The sequence below is a fragment of the Labrus mixtus genome, chromosome 3 (genome assembly GCF_963584025.1).
Source record: "Labrus mixtus chromosome 3, fLabMix1.1, whole genome shotgun sequence".
Taxonomy (NCBI): Eukaryota; Metazoa; Chordata; class Actinopteri; order Labriformes; family Labridae; genus Labrus; species Labrus mixtus.
In genome coordinates this window covers 5,489,972-5,505,462 of record NC_083614.1, presented here as the reverse complement: position 1 = coordinate 5,505,462, position 15,491 = coordinate 5,489,972, and the positions used below count along the sequence as shown (strand labels likewise).

The 15,491-nt window shown below is 38.0% G+C and overlaps 2 protein-coding genes across 2 annotated transcripts; one reads left to right on the top strand and one right to left on the bottom strand.

The window, feature by feature from the left end:
* Positions 1 to 837: 837 nt before the first annotated feature.
* Positions 838 to 5,999, bottom strand: sgcb (sarcoglycan, beta (dystrophin-associated glycoprotein)). Its single transcript, XM_061029120.1, has 6 exons — positions 5,874 to 5,999; positions 4,327 to 4,536; positions 4,052 to 4,237; positions 3,760 to 3,951; positions 2,530 to 2,661; positions 838 to 1,783 (listed from the first exon to the last, which is right to left on the bottom strand). Exons 1-6 carry the CDS (start codon positions 5,886 to 5,888, stop codon positions 1,583 to 1,585), a joined length of 936 nt encoding a protein of 311 aa, XP_060885103.1. The 5' UTR covers positions 5,889 to 5,999; the 3' UTR covers positions 838 to 1,582.
* A 1,184-nt stretch (positions 6,000 to 7,183) lies between these two features.
* On the top strand, positions 7,184 to 14,902 carry spata18 (spermatogenesis associated 18). The gene is made up of 12 exons (XM_061029049.1): positions 7,184 to 7,503; positions 8,899 to 9,004; positions 9,296 to 9,411; positions 9,576 to 9,694; positions 10,916 to 11,011; positions 11,092 to 11,226; positions 11,306 to 11,537; positions 12,842 to 13,000; positions 13,072 to 13,247; positions 13,435 to 13,558; positions 14,254 to 14,322; positions 14,544 to 14,902. Exons 1-12 carry the CDS (start codon positions 7,417 to 7,419, stop codon positions 14,598 to 14,600), a joined length of 1,476 nt encoding a protein of 491 aa, XP_060885032.1. The 5' UTR covers positions 7,184 to 7,416; the 3' UTR covers positions 14,601 to 14,902.
* Positions 14,903 to 15,491: the final 589 nt, after the last annotated feature.

The following is a 15,491-nucleotide window of genomic DNA, read 5'->3' as shown; positions in this document are numbered from 1 at the left end:
ATTGTAATAAAGAAAATATCAAACAGCTGCCTGATCAATGTACAGGAAATCAAATCTCATACAACCTGCTGCAAGATGTGTGCATGTTCATAATACTGGATGGTAAGGCAAACAGTCAATCCCTTTCATTAAACATCTTGTACTAGGGATGCACCATATTATGGACTCGTCATTTTTATCTGTTGATAAGTAATTCAAAATGAGATACCTGCATTAGACCAGCTACACACTAGATGAATTTCCCAAGAGGTCAGAATCAGATCTAAAATAGTCTGGTGTGTAGCCAGTTTTAGCTGCAAATAAACGTATCTGTGATGGTGAATGACCAAAATATTCTCGTGTACACGCCATTGAATAGTCAGACTGGAAACGCCATTAGATCTCAGATACTTTAGGGCAGTGGTTCTAAACTGGTCCAGCCTCAGGACCTACCACCAACTCCTTAAAGGCTTTATATGTGATTTTTTGATCCAGCATGAAACCAAAACAACTTGCGCTGCATTGTTGTGTTAGCATGCTAATGCTAGCGATCTTTATTATGCTCGTATCTTCACACTGCATGTAAATTTACCTGAAATGAGTGTGATCTAGAAACACAGTTAAGCAGTGAGTACAGTATGTTATTCTTCTTTTCTCTAGTCCCTCAATTAAACAACTTTTATACACGAGGGGAGGAGTCAGCCGGTCGTCCAGGCGATGTAAACAAAGTGAAGATAGGACTCTGAAAACTCTGAAAACATCACAGACAGTGGGACTCTGGTGTTACACCCATTGTAGACAGTCATGACTCACAGAGTTATTTTCAGAGGATATACTTGATTTATACATTTAAGTGTGAACAATCACATATAAAGCCTTTAATAAGAAATCGCGACCCAAATTTCTGATTTTTTTTAACCAATGAGATTTGTTTTATGAAAAAATTGAACAGTTTGGACCTCAGACGGTATAAAAACATGTAACAGAACAAAGATATGAAACAAAACAAACATGTTTCAAAGGTGATTTTGAGACTTTGTGACACTTTTTTTTCCAAACAACAATTTTGAGACCAACTGAAAACAACTCCTGGGCCCACTTTTGGGTCCCGACCCACCAGTTGAGAACCACTGCTTTAGGTGTTTAAAAATGTCCCCCTTTAAATGAGTGATGAATCTTTTAAAATATATGTTTTAATATTTCTCTAGTGAATATGTACATGTCTAAAGCACTGAAGTCTGCACCTATGCATGGGCCATCAGGAGGAGTGAGAGAAATAAAATCCGGTCTCTGGTCTGACCCTCAGTATCATCTTAAATAAAGGAGTGTTTTACAGTGATATGGCATTTTGGATAAAGATGGCAACAATAAAACACAAATATTTTAGCACTTACAACTATCTAATGTCTTTGGCCGAGTGATGATAAGCTGTAACAAAAAATCCAGTTTTTCAAACAGTAAATAGAGAAAAAAAAGTCAGGTGAACTACAGAGGTATTAATATTATTATCATGAGCAAGTCATGATGAATATTCTACATGAGCAAATGTTTAATCTAACCTCAGTGGTGACGGACGGTGAAGACGTGTAACAGCAGGGTTCTCCTAGCCAGTTTTTCTACACGGGTTATCTGAAGTCTGGCAGCCCATGTTGGGATATTTCACCTGCACACGGAACAGAGTCCCATCTGCACACATGCAGAGTTTGTACCTCTCCATACCTTCATCGAAATACACGTCTCCTGCAGAGTTAGGGATACGAGTGGCATTGAACATGACTGATCCGTTAAGGACGATGCTGTTTTCCTGCAAAGAGAAAATCCAAAATTCATCCATCTAGAGCTGCAACAAAGATTAAATGAATCACAAACCATTGTGACAATAGATGAATCAGTGTTACTGTTTGCTGACTTTCTCGCCATTCATTCATTCATTTACAACTCTGTTTTTTGCACATTTACATCTACCTCCAGCAAAGTATGTTGTATTTAATCTTTCATATTTAAGACTAGAAGTAATGCTAAGTTAAATCCTGGATGTATATATTCTCATTCTTAGTTTTGATATTTTTAGTACTTATTTACTTTGTATTTAATATTATATTGTGTTTAGATTTGCTAACATTGTGTTTTTTACTCATATTGTGTGTTTGGATAACCTGCTGCTTAACGCCACAATTTCCCAGTTTGGGATCAATAAAGTAATTCTATTCTATTCTGATGCTGATTTCAGGTTTGAAATATAAGTTTTCTTCCTTTCTTCCCTCCTCTGCCTGTAAACTAAATATCTTTGGGCTCTGAAGAAAGACGTTTGAGGATAAAAGTTTTCATTATTTTCAGATCAGTTTTGGATCAAACTAAGCATGGATTGGTCAGTAAAATGATAAACAGTTTATGAGAAACACTGTGTAAAACACACTGTGTATTAAACACTACTTATGCGTACTTATACTTACTACTTTCATCAAACCCTGCCCTTCTGTGAGCCTGCTCTTTTGTCTTCTGTATTCTAAATGTCATCGTCACAGATTCTGGTTTTTAATTCATACTTACAGCCCTGAGCTCGATGCCTCCTCCCATTTTGAACTCCACAGTCCGGCCCATGATGTTGACGCCCTCGTTTCCACGAATGATGGCCTTCCCGTCTCCTTTAATGTTCAGGTCAGACGCTGCACTGCTAGTGATCTAACATCAGAAACAGAATGACATTGTTATAAACATTCATAGCATACGCAGAGAATTCAGAAAAAATATCATTACATTTTCAAGACATCTTGTGTGTTACAAACTTGTCACAGAGACTTTCCTGTAACTTGTATTCAAGCAAGTGTTGAAAATATTTGTCCATATTTTCTTACAACTGTAAAAACAACTTTATGAATCCAACGTTCAGTCCTTTAGTGTTAATGAGATGAAGGCAGATTTACTTCAATCCTCTCTGATCATTCACACTTTCAACCTGGACTGTGGTCGGGTCATTCATGGGTAAATAGACCCTTTTTCTGAAGTTGAGCTGGGGGATATGGTTCCTATAGTCTTAATGATCAAAACTGAAACACGACTACAATTTGATACGTGTGCAAGTTGAAGGAGTATCCAGATAAGCCTGAATAAAAATAAGATGTTTGCTAAATAATGTGATAAGAATTTAAATATTCCAAAGGATATAAGAGGCAAGACATGACGCTAAAATTAGATTATTTGCCTTTATACAGTATCAATGCTATGTGTAGTTTGACAGAGTCCCAATGTCAACAAAAGAGCGGAGAAGAACAAACTGGCAAACGGAAATCATAAAGCAGCAGATTTATTACGTTCACCGAGATCACACAGTCGCGTTCAGACAGTCTATGATTGTGCAACAGCGCAGTGATAAACATGGCCACCCCCTCCCGCTGACTGTGGTGAATTCACCTGATTATATCCTGCTGCATTCTCACATCAGCTCCCTCTGACTTTCTTTGAAAAAAACAAAAAAACTGACACTAATGTCAGAGGGAAAAATGAGTCTGTTTGCATACACACCTGCAGCTCACACTGAAAACTTTGGAAGTTTTTCAGGAGTTTTGTGCAAGTGTGAACAAGGCTTTGATTGTTACTATTCAATAAAAGCATAAATGCTCAAACAAATGTACTGTAAGCTTCCTTCAATTAGCTCTGGAATTGCAATACTTAAAGTGTTGCACAGACAAAACTTTGTGCACAGATTGTGAAACCCTAAAATCATAAATGAATCACTCTTTCATCAAAGCTATCAGTCGATATAAACATCATCATACACACCCTCTCTGTGGACGCCTTCTTTACGCTGAGAACTTTGACTCCTTTGGGCAGGTTGAACTCGTGGTTTTCAAAGTCTGTGCTGAAGAAGGTGGTCTGTGAGCGGGGGTCTGTGAAGGATATGCCCACATCGCTGACCACAGAGGTCTTGTCCTTCTCCACACTCAGCTTAGTGGTTCCCTGTTGGAACACGACCTGGAGAGACAAATGTCAGATAAAAGACGAGAGGCGTTTTTAGTCTGCACACATTTGATCATTTTATACATGTTTTTATTTCACTGTAAATGTTTCTCACTGGATTGTTGTTGCCCACGATGACCAGGTCCTGGTCCTTACGGCCTCCCACTGTGCTCTTGTGCAGCGGGTGAACGATGCCCATGTCTGCTTTCTGTTTGAATCGCAGCAGGCCGTTGTCAAAGAACTCCATACTGTCACAGCCATTTGGACCGATCCGTATCACTGTCCATATCACCAACGTTATCTGAGCGACAGCAACACAAGGATCAACATGTGTGAGTGCTTAGCAGTAATTTAAACTCATTAAGAGGATCCATTTAGGTCTTAACTCACAATTAGATTAATTAAGGCCAGGAGGAAGAGGAGGACGACGATGAAGACAGCCATGTTCCCCTTGCGTCCTCTGAGCCCAGTCTTATGGAGACGTTCTTCTTCTATGGGTATATAACCTGCTCTGAAGTTACTGTTATGTTCCTTGTTGATATTACGTCTTTCTATCGCCTTCTCTCGCATGGACTTCTTCACCGGCCCATTGGAGCTCTCCTGGAAGGCAAAACAAAGACTTTGGAATCACACAAACATTCAAATCTACACTAAATAATTTTTTTAAAGTAATGAGTAGGGTTGTCATAATACCTGAATTTTAAATCAAATACTATTGATACCTGTTTCAATACAGCAGCAACAAAAGTAGAAGTCCAAGGCCCCCAATATTTGGTCTTTTCTGGTTTTCAATTATCAATAAATACAATCAAATTCCTTCATACTGTCTAATTTGCACAAATATTATGAAAGCTCATACTGCGATAACAGTGAAATTGCTATTTATTGTGTAGCCCTACTTTAGGATTCCTAAAAATGTAAAGGATTTATTAGGACAGGGTTCCTTCTGATTTCTAGTTCTTTGAGGCTCTTTCTGGGTTATTTTAACTCATGTGGCTCCATTTAACTTCCTTAAGTAGTCTTTATAGTTCTAAAAACCCTGACAACATTCTATTTATATAAGAAAATATAGATAGATAGATAGATAGATACTTTATTGATCCTGAGGGAAATTCAAAGCATCCAGTAGCAGGTTACAAAGACGTACATGACATGAAACATTTGTTACAAATTAACCACAAAGCCGACCCCCCCCCCCCCCCCCCCCCCCCCCCGACCCCTAGATGAATCAAACTTAAACTGTGTAATTAGAAATAGACTTATACAATAAATGTACATAACCTGTGCTGGGATTAAAATATATGTGCGATTTAAATAAGAACAGTTGAGGAAAAAAAGTCTGTAGTTAGCAATTATATAAAAAATAAAAATAAAAAAGTGTTGACCTTACCCATATGTTTTGCACCTAGGATATAGAATAGGATATAATAGTCCTATCGCTCTAAAACTGTTTTCTATTAAATCTGACATATGTTAAATAAAGAGATTGTCCACTGATGATCATTCAGTGATATTTTCAGGCTCTCTGCTGCTCTGCGTTGGTTGGTATGCATCTCAGTTAAATACCCTGCGACTGTCTGTCTGTGGACACAACTAAAAATAAACTGCATACATTTTGGCAGAAAAAAAGCATGAAACTCGTTTCTCTTGTTGTCTGAAAACTCATTTGCTCTCATTTGAGCAAAGTAATGTTGCTGTCAAACATCAGTTTTGCTACATTGATGCATTTTGAACCTCCACATAACGATACTAGAATAACGCAGAAGAGGCCAATGTTTATTACACTGAACATGTCGTAGAGCCGAAAACAGAGCCCTCAACAACGATATGAATCACATCAGATTATTCGCAACACATTTAAATGCTCTCTTAACAAACACCTGAGTGAAAAACGGAGTCAAACACAAGAAAAACAACGAATATTAGACATAACGGACCTGTTCAGACGCCATGTTGACCCTCCCTCTCCTGCCAGCAGAGCGACAGGACCGTACCACTTTAAGGGAGGGGTGTCCTCTCTGTAGGCTAGATATGATTACTATAGCCTACTACCATACTCATTCATAAAGAGCAAGCACATTGAAAATATTACAGTGACAACAATTAACACAATAGGTATATTATATATTTTATGAAGCTTCCTCAAAGTGAAGACGTTTCTATGATAACAATTTATGGTATATTCCAAGTTCAACCAGCCAATGACAGAAGAACCCCAAAATAGAAAAACATGTCCATTCATATTTTCCAGAGGGGAAACTGCCAAGCTGGCCACAACCACATACTTTATATAGCCTATAGAGCTTTATGTCTTTAAAAAAACCATTACAACATATTCATGCCTACAGAAGTCAACCTCTCACTCAGCTCTATTCATTGATTAACAACTGATTGAACAAACTAGACCTATTATTTAAAGAGCAACAAACTAAGGGATTAAGTGTAAATATAAATAACACAATGATAACTATGTTTGTATTCCCAATTAGCCTATATTTTCTACTAGGCCTACTAGCCTACTACTGCTTCTACTAGCCCTACTAATAATAATGATCAGGCAATAATAATATAATAATAATAACTATTTTGTTAAGCTTAATAATTAGTAGACTATGGCTACTTGTAATCACTCCACCTTTACCTGTTGTTTGCATCTACCTTTTATAATTTAATATCTTTACAATTTCATTATTGTTATGTTTTCTATAGGCCTATTTATTGTTTTTTCTTTACCTTTTAAAAATCATTTTAACGATATATTTGTGTTGTTTATAATGCTTTAAGCTTTTTTTTTACTCTTTGCCTTTTATTGTTTTAATTAGCCTACATATTTTATTGCTATTGGTGCGCATAAGTCTCGACATATCCATTTTGTTTTAGTCATTTTTTTGCCATTATTGTTTCAATCTATGCACTTTGAATTGCATTTGATCTGTTTGAAATGTGCTAGACCTATAAAAAAATAAGCTTTATTTATTTATTTATTTATTAAACTTCCTATAGTAGGCTAGCCTCTTTATCTAGCTGTTTTGTGTAAAATGAATTGTATGAATGAATTATGATTGAACACTTCATGGAGATGCAATCAATATATTTGTTGTATTAGCCTATAATCCCATTTGGTCCAACACAGCCAGCTGAGCGGAAATAAGCATGTGTTACTGAGCCTCAGGTTTTACTCTGCGGGCCTTTGGTGTCGTTTGACAGTATGACATTACATTACTATCGTGTTTAAATGACTGCAGAGCCTGCAGAGGTCTGACTGATGCAGCTCGTAGTCAGGTTGGTTGTCGTGCTCGTCTCCTCACTTGGTTGCCACAACTGCAACTACTGCTTTGAATCTGCGTCGTGGAGAGGAGAGGAATTTTTACTACAGTCTCCTCACAAGAACAAACCCGAGGCTGGCTGGCTGTGGGCTACTCTCCCTCCTCACTGGTGGTATTTTAAACCCTCCGGTTATCATAGTAATCGTGTTAGGTCATGGCGGAAACATTAAGGAGGTTGACCAACACGTCTTCTTTCAGCGTCTTACAGGACAAGCTGGAGAGCTGGCACAGAGACTATCATGTAAGTTCATTAATAAGTAATGCGACCTAAATCTGACCAGAGCACTTCATCTCTAGCACAGTCTCTACCTGTCACAAATAGGTGATCTTGTTAATAAGTTCTGTAGCCGACAGCTAAAATGCATGCTAAATAATAAAAAGTGTTGCACACAGGGACACAAATGATGAATAGTTTTGTGTAGCCTAGGCTTACTCTCCCGTAAACTGTTGATATTTTTCCTCGACACTTAACTGTTTTGATAAAACATGAGACAATAGAATCGCGTTGGCTTTGTTGGTGCTTGTAATAATTTAAAACATTACAGCAAAGGAATGCACTTTGCAATTTAGCAAACATTGATTTCCCCTGTAGAGTTTGGTTGCTATGGACGCCAGTCGTCATGGCAACGGTTGGACTTTTTCCAAAGATGTTTTGTATCACTGAAGAGATGGTTCACGTCCTCACCGGAAACATCGCGTTGAAGTGACCGAACGTTATTTAAAGTTAACAAAACTTAACTATCTCCGGATCCCCTGGCATTATAGCCTGTTCCTGTTTCTTATCTGGAAAGCTTTTTATGTATTTATTTATTTTGGTCAATTTGTTCTATTTAGCTTTCTTTCTCGCTGTAGTAGGCGACGCTGCCTGTAGTTATTTTCTACCGCTTTGCTTTTGATTATTTTTTATAATGGCAAAAAAAAACAACTAAAAAACGAGAGCCATATAGGCTTACTATCTTTCATATTAGAAGTTGTAACCCCCTTTTTGAAGGTGGTTATAACAGTTTTCTATGATAGAAGTATTTATAGGACTACTTAATTAAAAAAAAAGCCATCTGACACCTGTAGGCTGAATGTCTCCATTTGTTTTCTTATGAATGGAAAGACATGCCTTAATTTTTCTCTTAGTTTATTATAAAGCGATGTAAAAAAAAAACTAAATAAAAGGGATCGCTGTGGAAGTTACCAAGTATAATATAATTTTTTTTTATCAAGACCATTTAGATTCACGTGGCCTAGTCAACATCACAAGGACATATAGGCCTACATATATATATGGACACAATGTACACAACATTCTAGCCTTTTTTTTATTATTTTTTTTTACAAATATAGGCATGTAAAATATGACATTGTAAACTGCAAATAGTGAAACATGTTCATTATATCATATTGCTGCTGTTTTTTTGTTATGTGCCATTTGTCATTTCAGTGCAAAATCCTACATGTCCATGAGACAAACAAAAGTCTTGAATCTTGAATATAGAGAGCACAACAGGAAAGAGCAGGCCTACAGTATATATAACCATTAACTGTTTGCAATTTCAAGCAGATCTCAGCACTGTACTCAAAAAGTGACTACTTTAGAGGTTACTGTCAGTTCAGTTTGCTCTTAACATGGTATTTTTTTGTTTAGGTGATATCCTGTGACCAGAATCTAAACAGATGTTGTGAGTTGATTGAACTCACTGCCAAGATACAAGGCCAACTGTTCACCATCCTCAACCTCGCAGCTGTTGAAGGTAAAACAAAAACAATTGCAATAAATTGGTACGGACTAAATTTCAATTAAACTGTAATTACTTAAACCACCATGGAAATATCAATGTTCAAAGTCAAGCAAACTTTCCTGCCTGAGGTTCAGTGTTATCTAATGACAGAATAATGTGATTGATTTTAACGTATTTACTGAACTAACACACATAATACTGAAAATGTTAAATATTTAAAGGTCAGGTAGAGGCTCATGACAATCCTGGAACATAGATAAGCCACCTTCAACAAAGACGCTGTTTTATTACTGTTACTTTCAGGTGGACACTATGCTGGAGTGGACACTCTTAAAACACGCCTGCTGCCATGGCTCGGCACATGTTTCTCCATGGCGAGGCCTTCAGTCTCTGATGACACCAGTTTACAGCTCATCCAGGTGACGATAGGTGCTATTGAGCCTCATGAAACAGCATGTCTCATTTATGAAGCCATTAAAGTGTATTTCTGCTACACCAGAAAGAAAATACACTTCACTTACTACAATGGTTTTCCTCTAAAATCAACATCTCTTTGTGTTTTTTTTTTATTTGTTGTTATCAGGAGTCGGTGGAGAAGGACCGGAGGATCAGGGAACTCTCGGCCTCTCATGACAATGACGTTCAGAAGTTAGACACTCAGCTGTGCTCCACTCGCCTGCAGCTGGACTCTGTCAGATCAGAGTGAGTCTCACTGTATCTTAAATCACAGCTTCATACGCCCCTTTCTCAATCAGACCATAGCAGGCAGTTATTATATTTAAGCATTTTTCTTTTTTATCCTACCTTCTTTGAGATATTTTAACATTCATGCTCTTATTCACAAAATAGAGGTACAAAGTATAGGAATATAAATAGAAAATTATAATACAAAAAAAGAGATAACAAATAGGAGCAATGAGTATAAAAAGCGAAATCAGCAATGTGCAAGGCGCAGAGTATTAAGAAATAAGTTAAGTACAAAAACACCCAGATAGATGAAGATATAAAGCAATATGTAGAGTACAAAGAAGAGCAGTAATGATCAGTAGAGACATTGCACATGCAGAGTATTACACAGCAGACTCAATAGAAACTTTATCCAGTCAAGTATCAGAATTTCACACTTGTGTTCTTGAACAAATAGTTGGTTTACTTTTTTCCACAGTTAAAAATATGATAAATAATCAATAATGGAGGCATTTGCAGCTGTTAGGAGATGTTTCTGCTTATTGTTTAAAACTAGAAAAATGATCAACTATGACAAATACAAAACTGTGTCAGAATGTGTTATTTAAAGCATTTGAATTTTTTATAATTTTATTTTTTATCAGGGAGGTCATACATAGTCCAGAATTCAAAAGATGTGCACAAATCACTTCACACACAGATGTGTAACAAATATATGATGATAAAGACATCATACAGGTAAGTGTATCAGGCCATCTCTCAACAAAAAATTATCTTCCAGCTGTTGCTCTCCTTTTTTTTTTTTTTATCTCTACACTGATTAAAAACCAAAGGGCAAAATAGAATTCACACAGTGTCATTTTCAGTCTGACAGCAAAGAAAAACAATCATGATTTCCTGCAGACCTGCAGAGCAACGAAAGACAATTGCAATAGCATTCGATTAATCTGAGCACATTTTCCGACATATTGAATTATTACATTATTATTAAATAATATTTCCCGTTCTTATTGCTTTTTGTTTCCTGTGTTTTTAACAGGTGACTTTGACCTGTACCTGCATGGCTCATGTTGATGTTGAAATGTAGTTTAGATAAATAACCTTGCACAAAGAATATATAAAAAGGCTTTGTGCATCTTTTATGTCCAATTACGACCTTTCACCTCGCAGTCTAAACAACATGTGATCAACTACATGAAATGAATGGTGAAATGTGGAGTTGTCTGGTTTTAACAGGTTGTCCGAGGCTCAGAATGAACTGGATGAGACGAAGAGCAAATCGGCGACAACTCTGCTGGCCACTGAGGAGGAAATATTACAACTGAAGGCAGAGTGGGTGACTGAATTCATGCTCTTATATCTATTTTTTATTTGTTTCCTCCTCTCTGATGTGAGGTGTGTCTGTGTTTCAGTTTGCGATCAGCTCACGAGCAGCAGGAGATTTACAGGAGGAAGCTGGATGCTCTCGATGACTACGAGCGTCAGATTCGCTTACTGAGAGATGAAGTGTCTTACCTGAACACAGAGAAGGCCATGCTGCAGAAGAGGTACACACACATTTAGACAGAACTCTGCAGAACAATGTGTTTTAGTGTGGTTAGAGATTTCACTCCGTCTCTTCCTCAGGTTGATGAGGAGTCGTTCTCCGAGCCCCCCGCCTCGACTCAGCCTTTCTTCCAGCCCGGTGAGGAGCGAGTCGCCCACCAGAGCTCAGCTGACTAACTCGTCCCGACACGCTCGCCTCGTGTCTCGCCTCAGCGACCTGTACTCTGTGGAGCGACTCGAAGCCCAGAACCTGCTGAGACGATACATCGCTGACTTAGAGATGGTCCAGAAAATCATCTTCATCGCTGTCGTGGTATGAATATATATTTTATCTTTAAAGCCACCTGTGAAGACGGATCACACTAAATGTCCTGATAATACTTTTCATTTTCATGCAATGCACAAAAAAATGCCCAATCCCCACTGATCTTCAACAAAATACGCTTCCTTCTCACAAAGATTTGGCAAATGAAACAAATCATGTAACTACTGAAGAACAGCTGAAGTTTTCATAGTTGTCCAGGTGAGAGAAACCGCCATGTTTCAAAAAGAAAACCCTCCCTATCCATTACAATATACATTCAAGTACTCTTCAGACTACATAGCTTCTTTTACACTTCAAAATCTCAAATCTAAGCAAGTATATTTGTCCTATTTATAGTACAAATATCAAATCACACTTCTGAAAGCCACAGTCTCCATGACAAGTCTGGATAAAAATCGTATTTCCAGATCTAAAAAGCAAAAAAATAAGTCCTGCGTGTCCGAATTAGTTGGTACAACTCATTTAAAGACCCTCAAGTACAGCTATCATTCCTTGAAATTAGCTGTAAGATTTAGTTTATTTTTGGGCTTTTTATGCTTTTATTGAAGAGACAGCACAGTGGATAGATTCAGAAATCAGGGGGAGGGTTACATGCAGGAAAGGAGCCACTGGTCGGATTCAAACCCGGTTCACCCGACTGGAGGACTGTAGCCTCATGGGGCGCACCGCGCACGCACTAACCACTAAACTACCAGCGCTCTAATGAAACGAGATGTTTATCTGGATTTGTCGGCTGAATGTGGCTTAAAAATAAATGTATGAACTGGTAGATATTTTGACTATAAATAAAATAAATACATTTGCTTAGATTTGAGTTGTTGCTGGGTTAGAGCCTGACAATATACAGGTTTTCTGATATTATCAACTCATAGTGGCCAATCACAAATGCATACCATTAGCACTGTCTGCAGCACACAAAAAGCATCACAGCTGAGCAGACGATGGTCCGCAAAGAAATTTGGTTGAACATTTCAAATGATATTGAATATCCTTTCAAAAGTTATATCAGTGAATATTCCCCCACACCAATCAGATTCTAGTTGCTTCATTTATTCATGGACTCAGGGTTGTTCATGTTTGCTGGCATATCGAGCAAATTTATGAAGATTTTCAGCAAGCATAATAGTAACAATAATTGCACTTGCGAATTTGTATGCAGAGGAACATTATTTGCATTGAAAGCAACAGACATTTAAAACAGAATGAAGACAAAAAAAAATAAACATCTAAAGAAAATCAAGGTAATGAATAATCGAGCAAATGATTTAAAACTCTTTGTAATCATGTCTCAGGAATCCTTCAATACTGCCAAACTGGCTTACCGTCAGTTCAAGCTGCGTGTGAGGAAGACGTTGTCATCGACCCACTTCGGTGTGGAGAGTCTGGAGGACGCAGCTGTGGACTACATCGTCAGAAACCTGGACCTGTACGACATCCAGACCAGCATCAATGTAAGAGTTAATACTTAAATCATGTACTTAGATGATGTATCTGGTCTGACTGTATATTCTCTCCACCTCAGGATGTGATCAATGCCATGAACGTGAACCCCCGGATCTCTTTCCCCCCAGATGTGGACTTTGTCCTCATCAGTGCTCTGATCAGAGAGACGTGCAGGGTAGCCTTCGCCATGCAGACGCTGGACCCTCCCCTCGATTTGGCTTTTGCAAGTGATGGAGAACTTTATAACGACAACAGGTCAGTCTTCCAAACGTTTATCTTTTCTTTTTGGAGATGTTTTGAATAAATGGACCATGTAGCATCCACTTTGTGAAATATTTGAGGTTATTTGCGGCCTCTACCAGTAGATGGCCCCCTCAGCACATGAATTCTTACTGTAGTTCCCCCCCCCCCCCCCCCCCCCCGCTCTCTCTGTGTCTGTCAGGTATCGTCGCAGTTATGACTCTGAGTTCACGGCTCCTCTGGTCATGTACCACGTGTGGCCGGCTCTGATGGAAGGAGATGTTGTGCTGGTGAAGGGCGAGGCTGTGACCAGAAGAGGAGCTCTGGTACTGACTATTTTACATTTTTCAAAAAATATCACAGTTAACTTCAAAATCAACAGGATTTTCTCCAAGGTGAAGACGTGTTGGAGCCAGGTGAATCCTTTGAAAGCATGAGGATAGAGGCACAGGGATTAAGAAACAAAATACATTTTAGAATACACTTCCATGAAAAGATTTGCAAATATAAACACTTCCTGACAGTAGCAATATACTGAAATATTACACAATCTCAACAGCCAACATCCTAAAATAATTACAGTCTTGATTAATGTTAGTGGATATACACAGGAATTAATTTCCTAAATTTGTTTCTCTCTCAGTCATAACAGTTATAAGAAAGGTAAAATTGGTCAACTAAACAAACATGATTCCAAACTCGTTATTAACTCCTAATATCATTACAAAATAAAGATTTTAATGAACATCTAGCTATATCATCTGCTTGACTGATGCTGTGGGGTAAAGACCCAATGTGGGATTTTCAGGGGTCCCAGAAATCCTGGCAGCTGCCCTGCTCTTCAGGAATAGAGCAAGGGTGTCAGATTGAGGAGAAAGAATGGACTGAGTTAACAGAGCGACCCACAGAGATACTAGAATGAAAAGCCTTGAATGCAGAAAAGGCCTGTGTAAGAAAGTCAATGTGAATGAAATGAAAGGCTCATGTGCTCACTGGTGCTGTTTTTTTTTTTTTGTTGCAGTGGAGCCGTAGTCGGAGCAGGAGCGTCAGCCCCGTGCGCTCTCGCTCTCTCAGCCCAACTCGCAGTCTTGTAAGTCCCTTTAATATCTGACAGAGAAACAAAACACAAAACAATATTTTTTCCTGAAATCACTGAGCCAGGAATAGTCATTTCCAAATCAGATGTATGTCTCTGTCCACTTGCATGCACACCCATGGCACTGAGGGTATGTACTTGTAAAAATGCAAGCTTTTACTTGTGTTTTTTAATTTTATTTCTGTAAAACAATGAACATCATTTCCTCTTTTTAGGTATTTAACAGCAAAAGAAGTCTGTCTCCTGAGCGCCTAAGAGCCAGCTTCCTGTGAACTCAGTGAACAGGACCAGAATAATCACCTCATATCAGAGAAATAAAGTTTGTGGTATTTAAAGTTATTTTATGGTTACATGAATGCTTCAACCAAATAATGCAATAACATCCTCAAACCCTGAACCACATCAAGGCTGCTCAGAGTTTACACTGCAGGAGGGGCTTTGATGGGACCCTTACAGTATCTTAACGTCAGTATATTATTCTGCACAGTTCCTCCTGAAGGATTGAAGGTGCTGTTTATTCATCATTTGAACAAACCCTGGAGTCACAATACAACTAAGGTTGCAGATCAGAGAGGATGCTATTACTTTTCTGAATAGTTAGTTTTTAGTTTAAGATTAAAGCAAACACTCAGTCCTTTAACAAGCCATTTTTTTCTTTTCTCATGATCTTTATTTCTTTTCACATCAAATGAAGAAATATCTTTTAATTGTTTGCTTTCGAACACTAAAAAAAAATAGAGCAAAAAGTAGATTTTTTTTCAAATATGTGTGTAACTATGTTGGTCCCTGTGCATCATCCATGTGTGAGAGTACAGCAGCATGTTTACATGTGAATAAAATCCTTGAGAGAACCTTCTGCAGCAGCATCTCCTGTCGTGATGCTTCATACATTTGTTCTGGTATTATAATAAAAACCTTAATTTAAAGAGACCTGTTTAAAGTCAAGATACAAAGTGCTTTGCAAGTACAGCAATTATAAAACAAACATAAAACAGGCAGGTCATCAGTCATACATTAGGGAATCACAAACATCCTAAGACTTACTTTTAAAAAGTAAAATTCAAGTAAAAGTATACCTGATGAAGGGATTTAAAAGAGATGACTGACTCAGCTGTCCTGGTCTCCTCGGGACAGTTTAGGAGCCCTCACAGAAAATGCTCCTT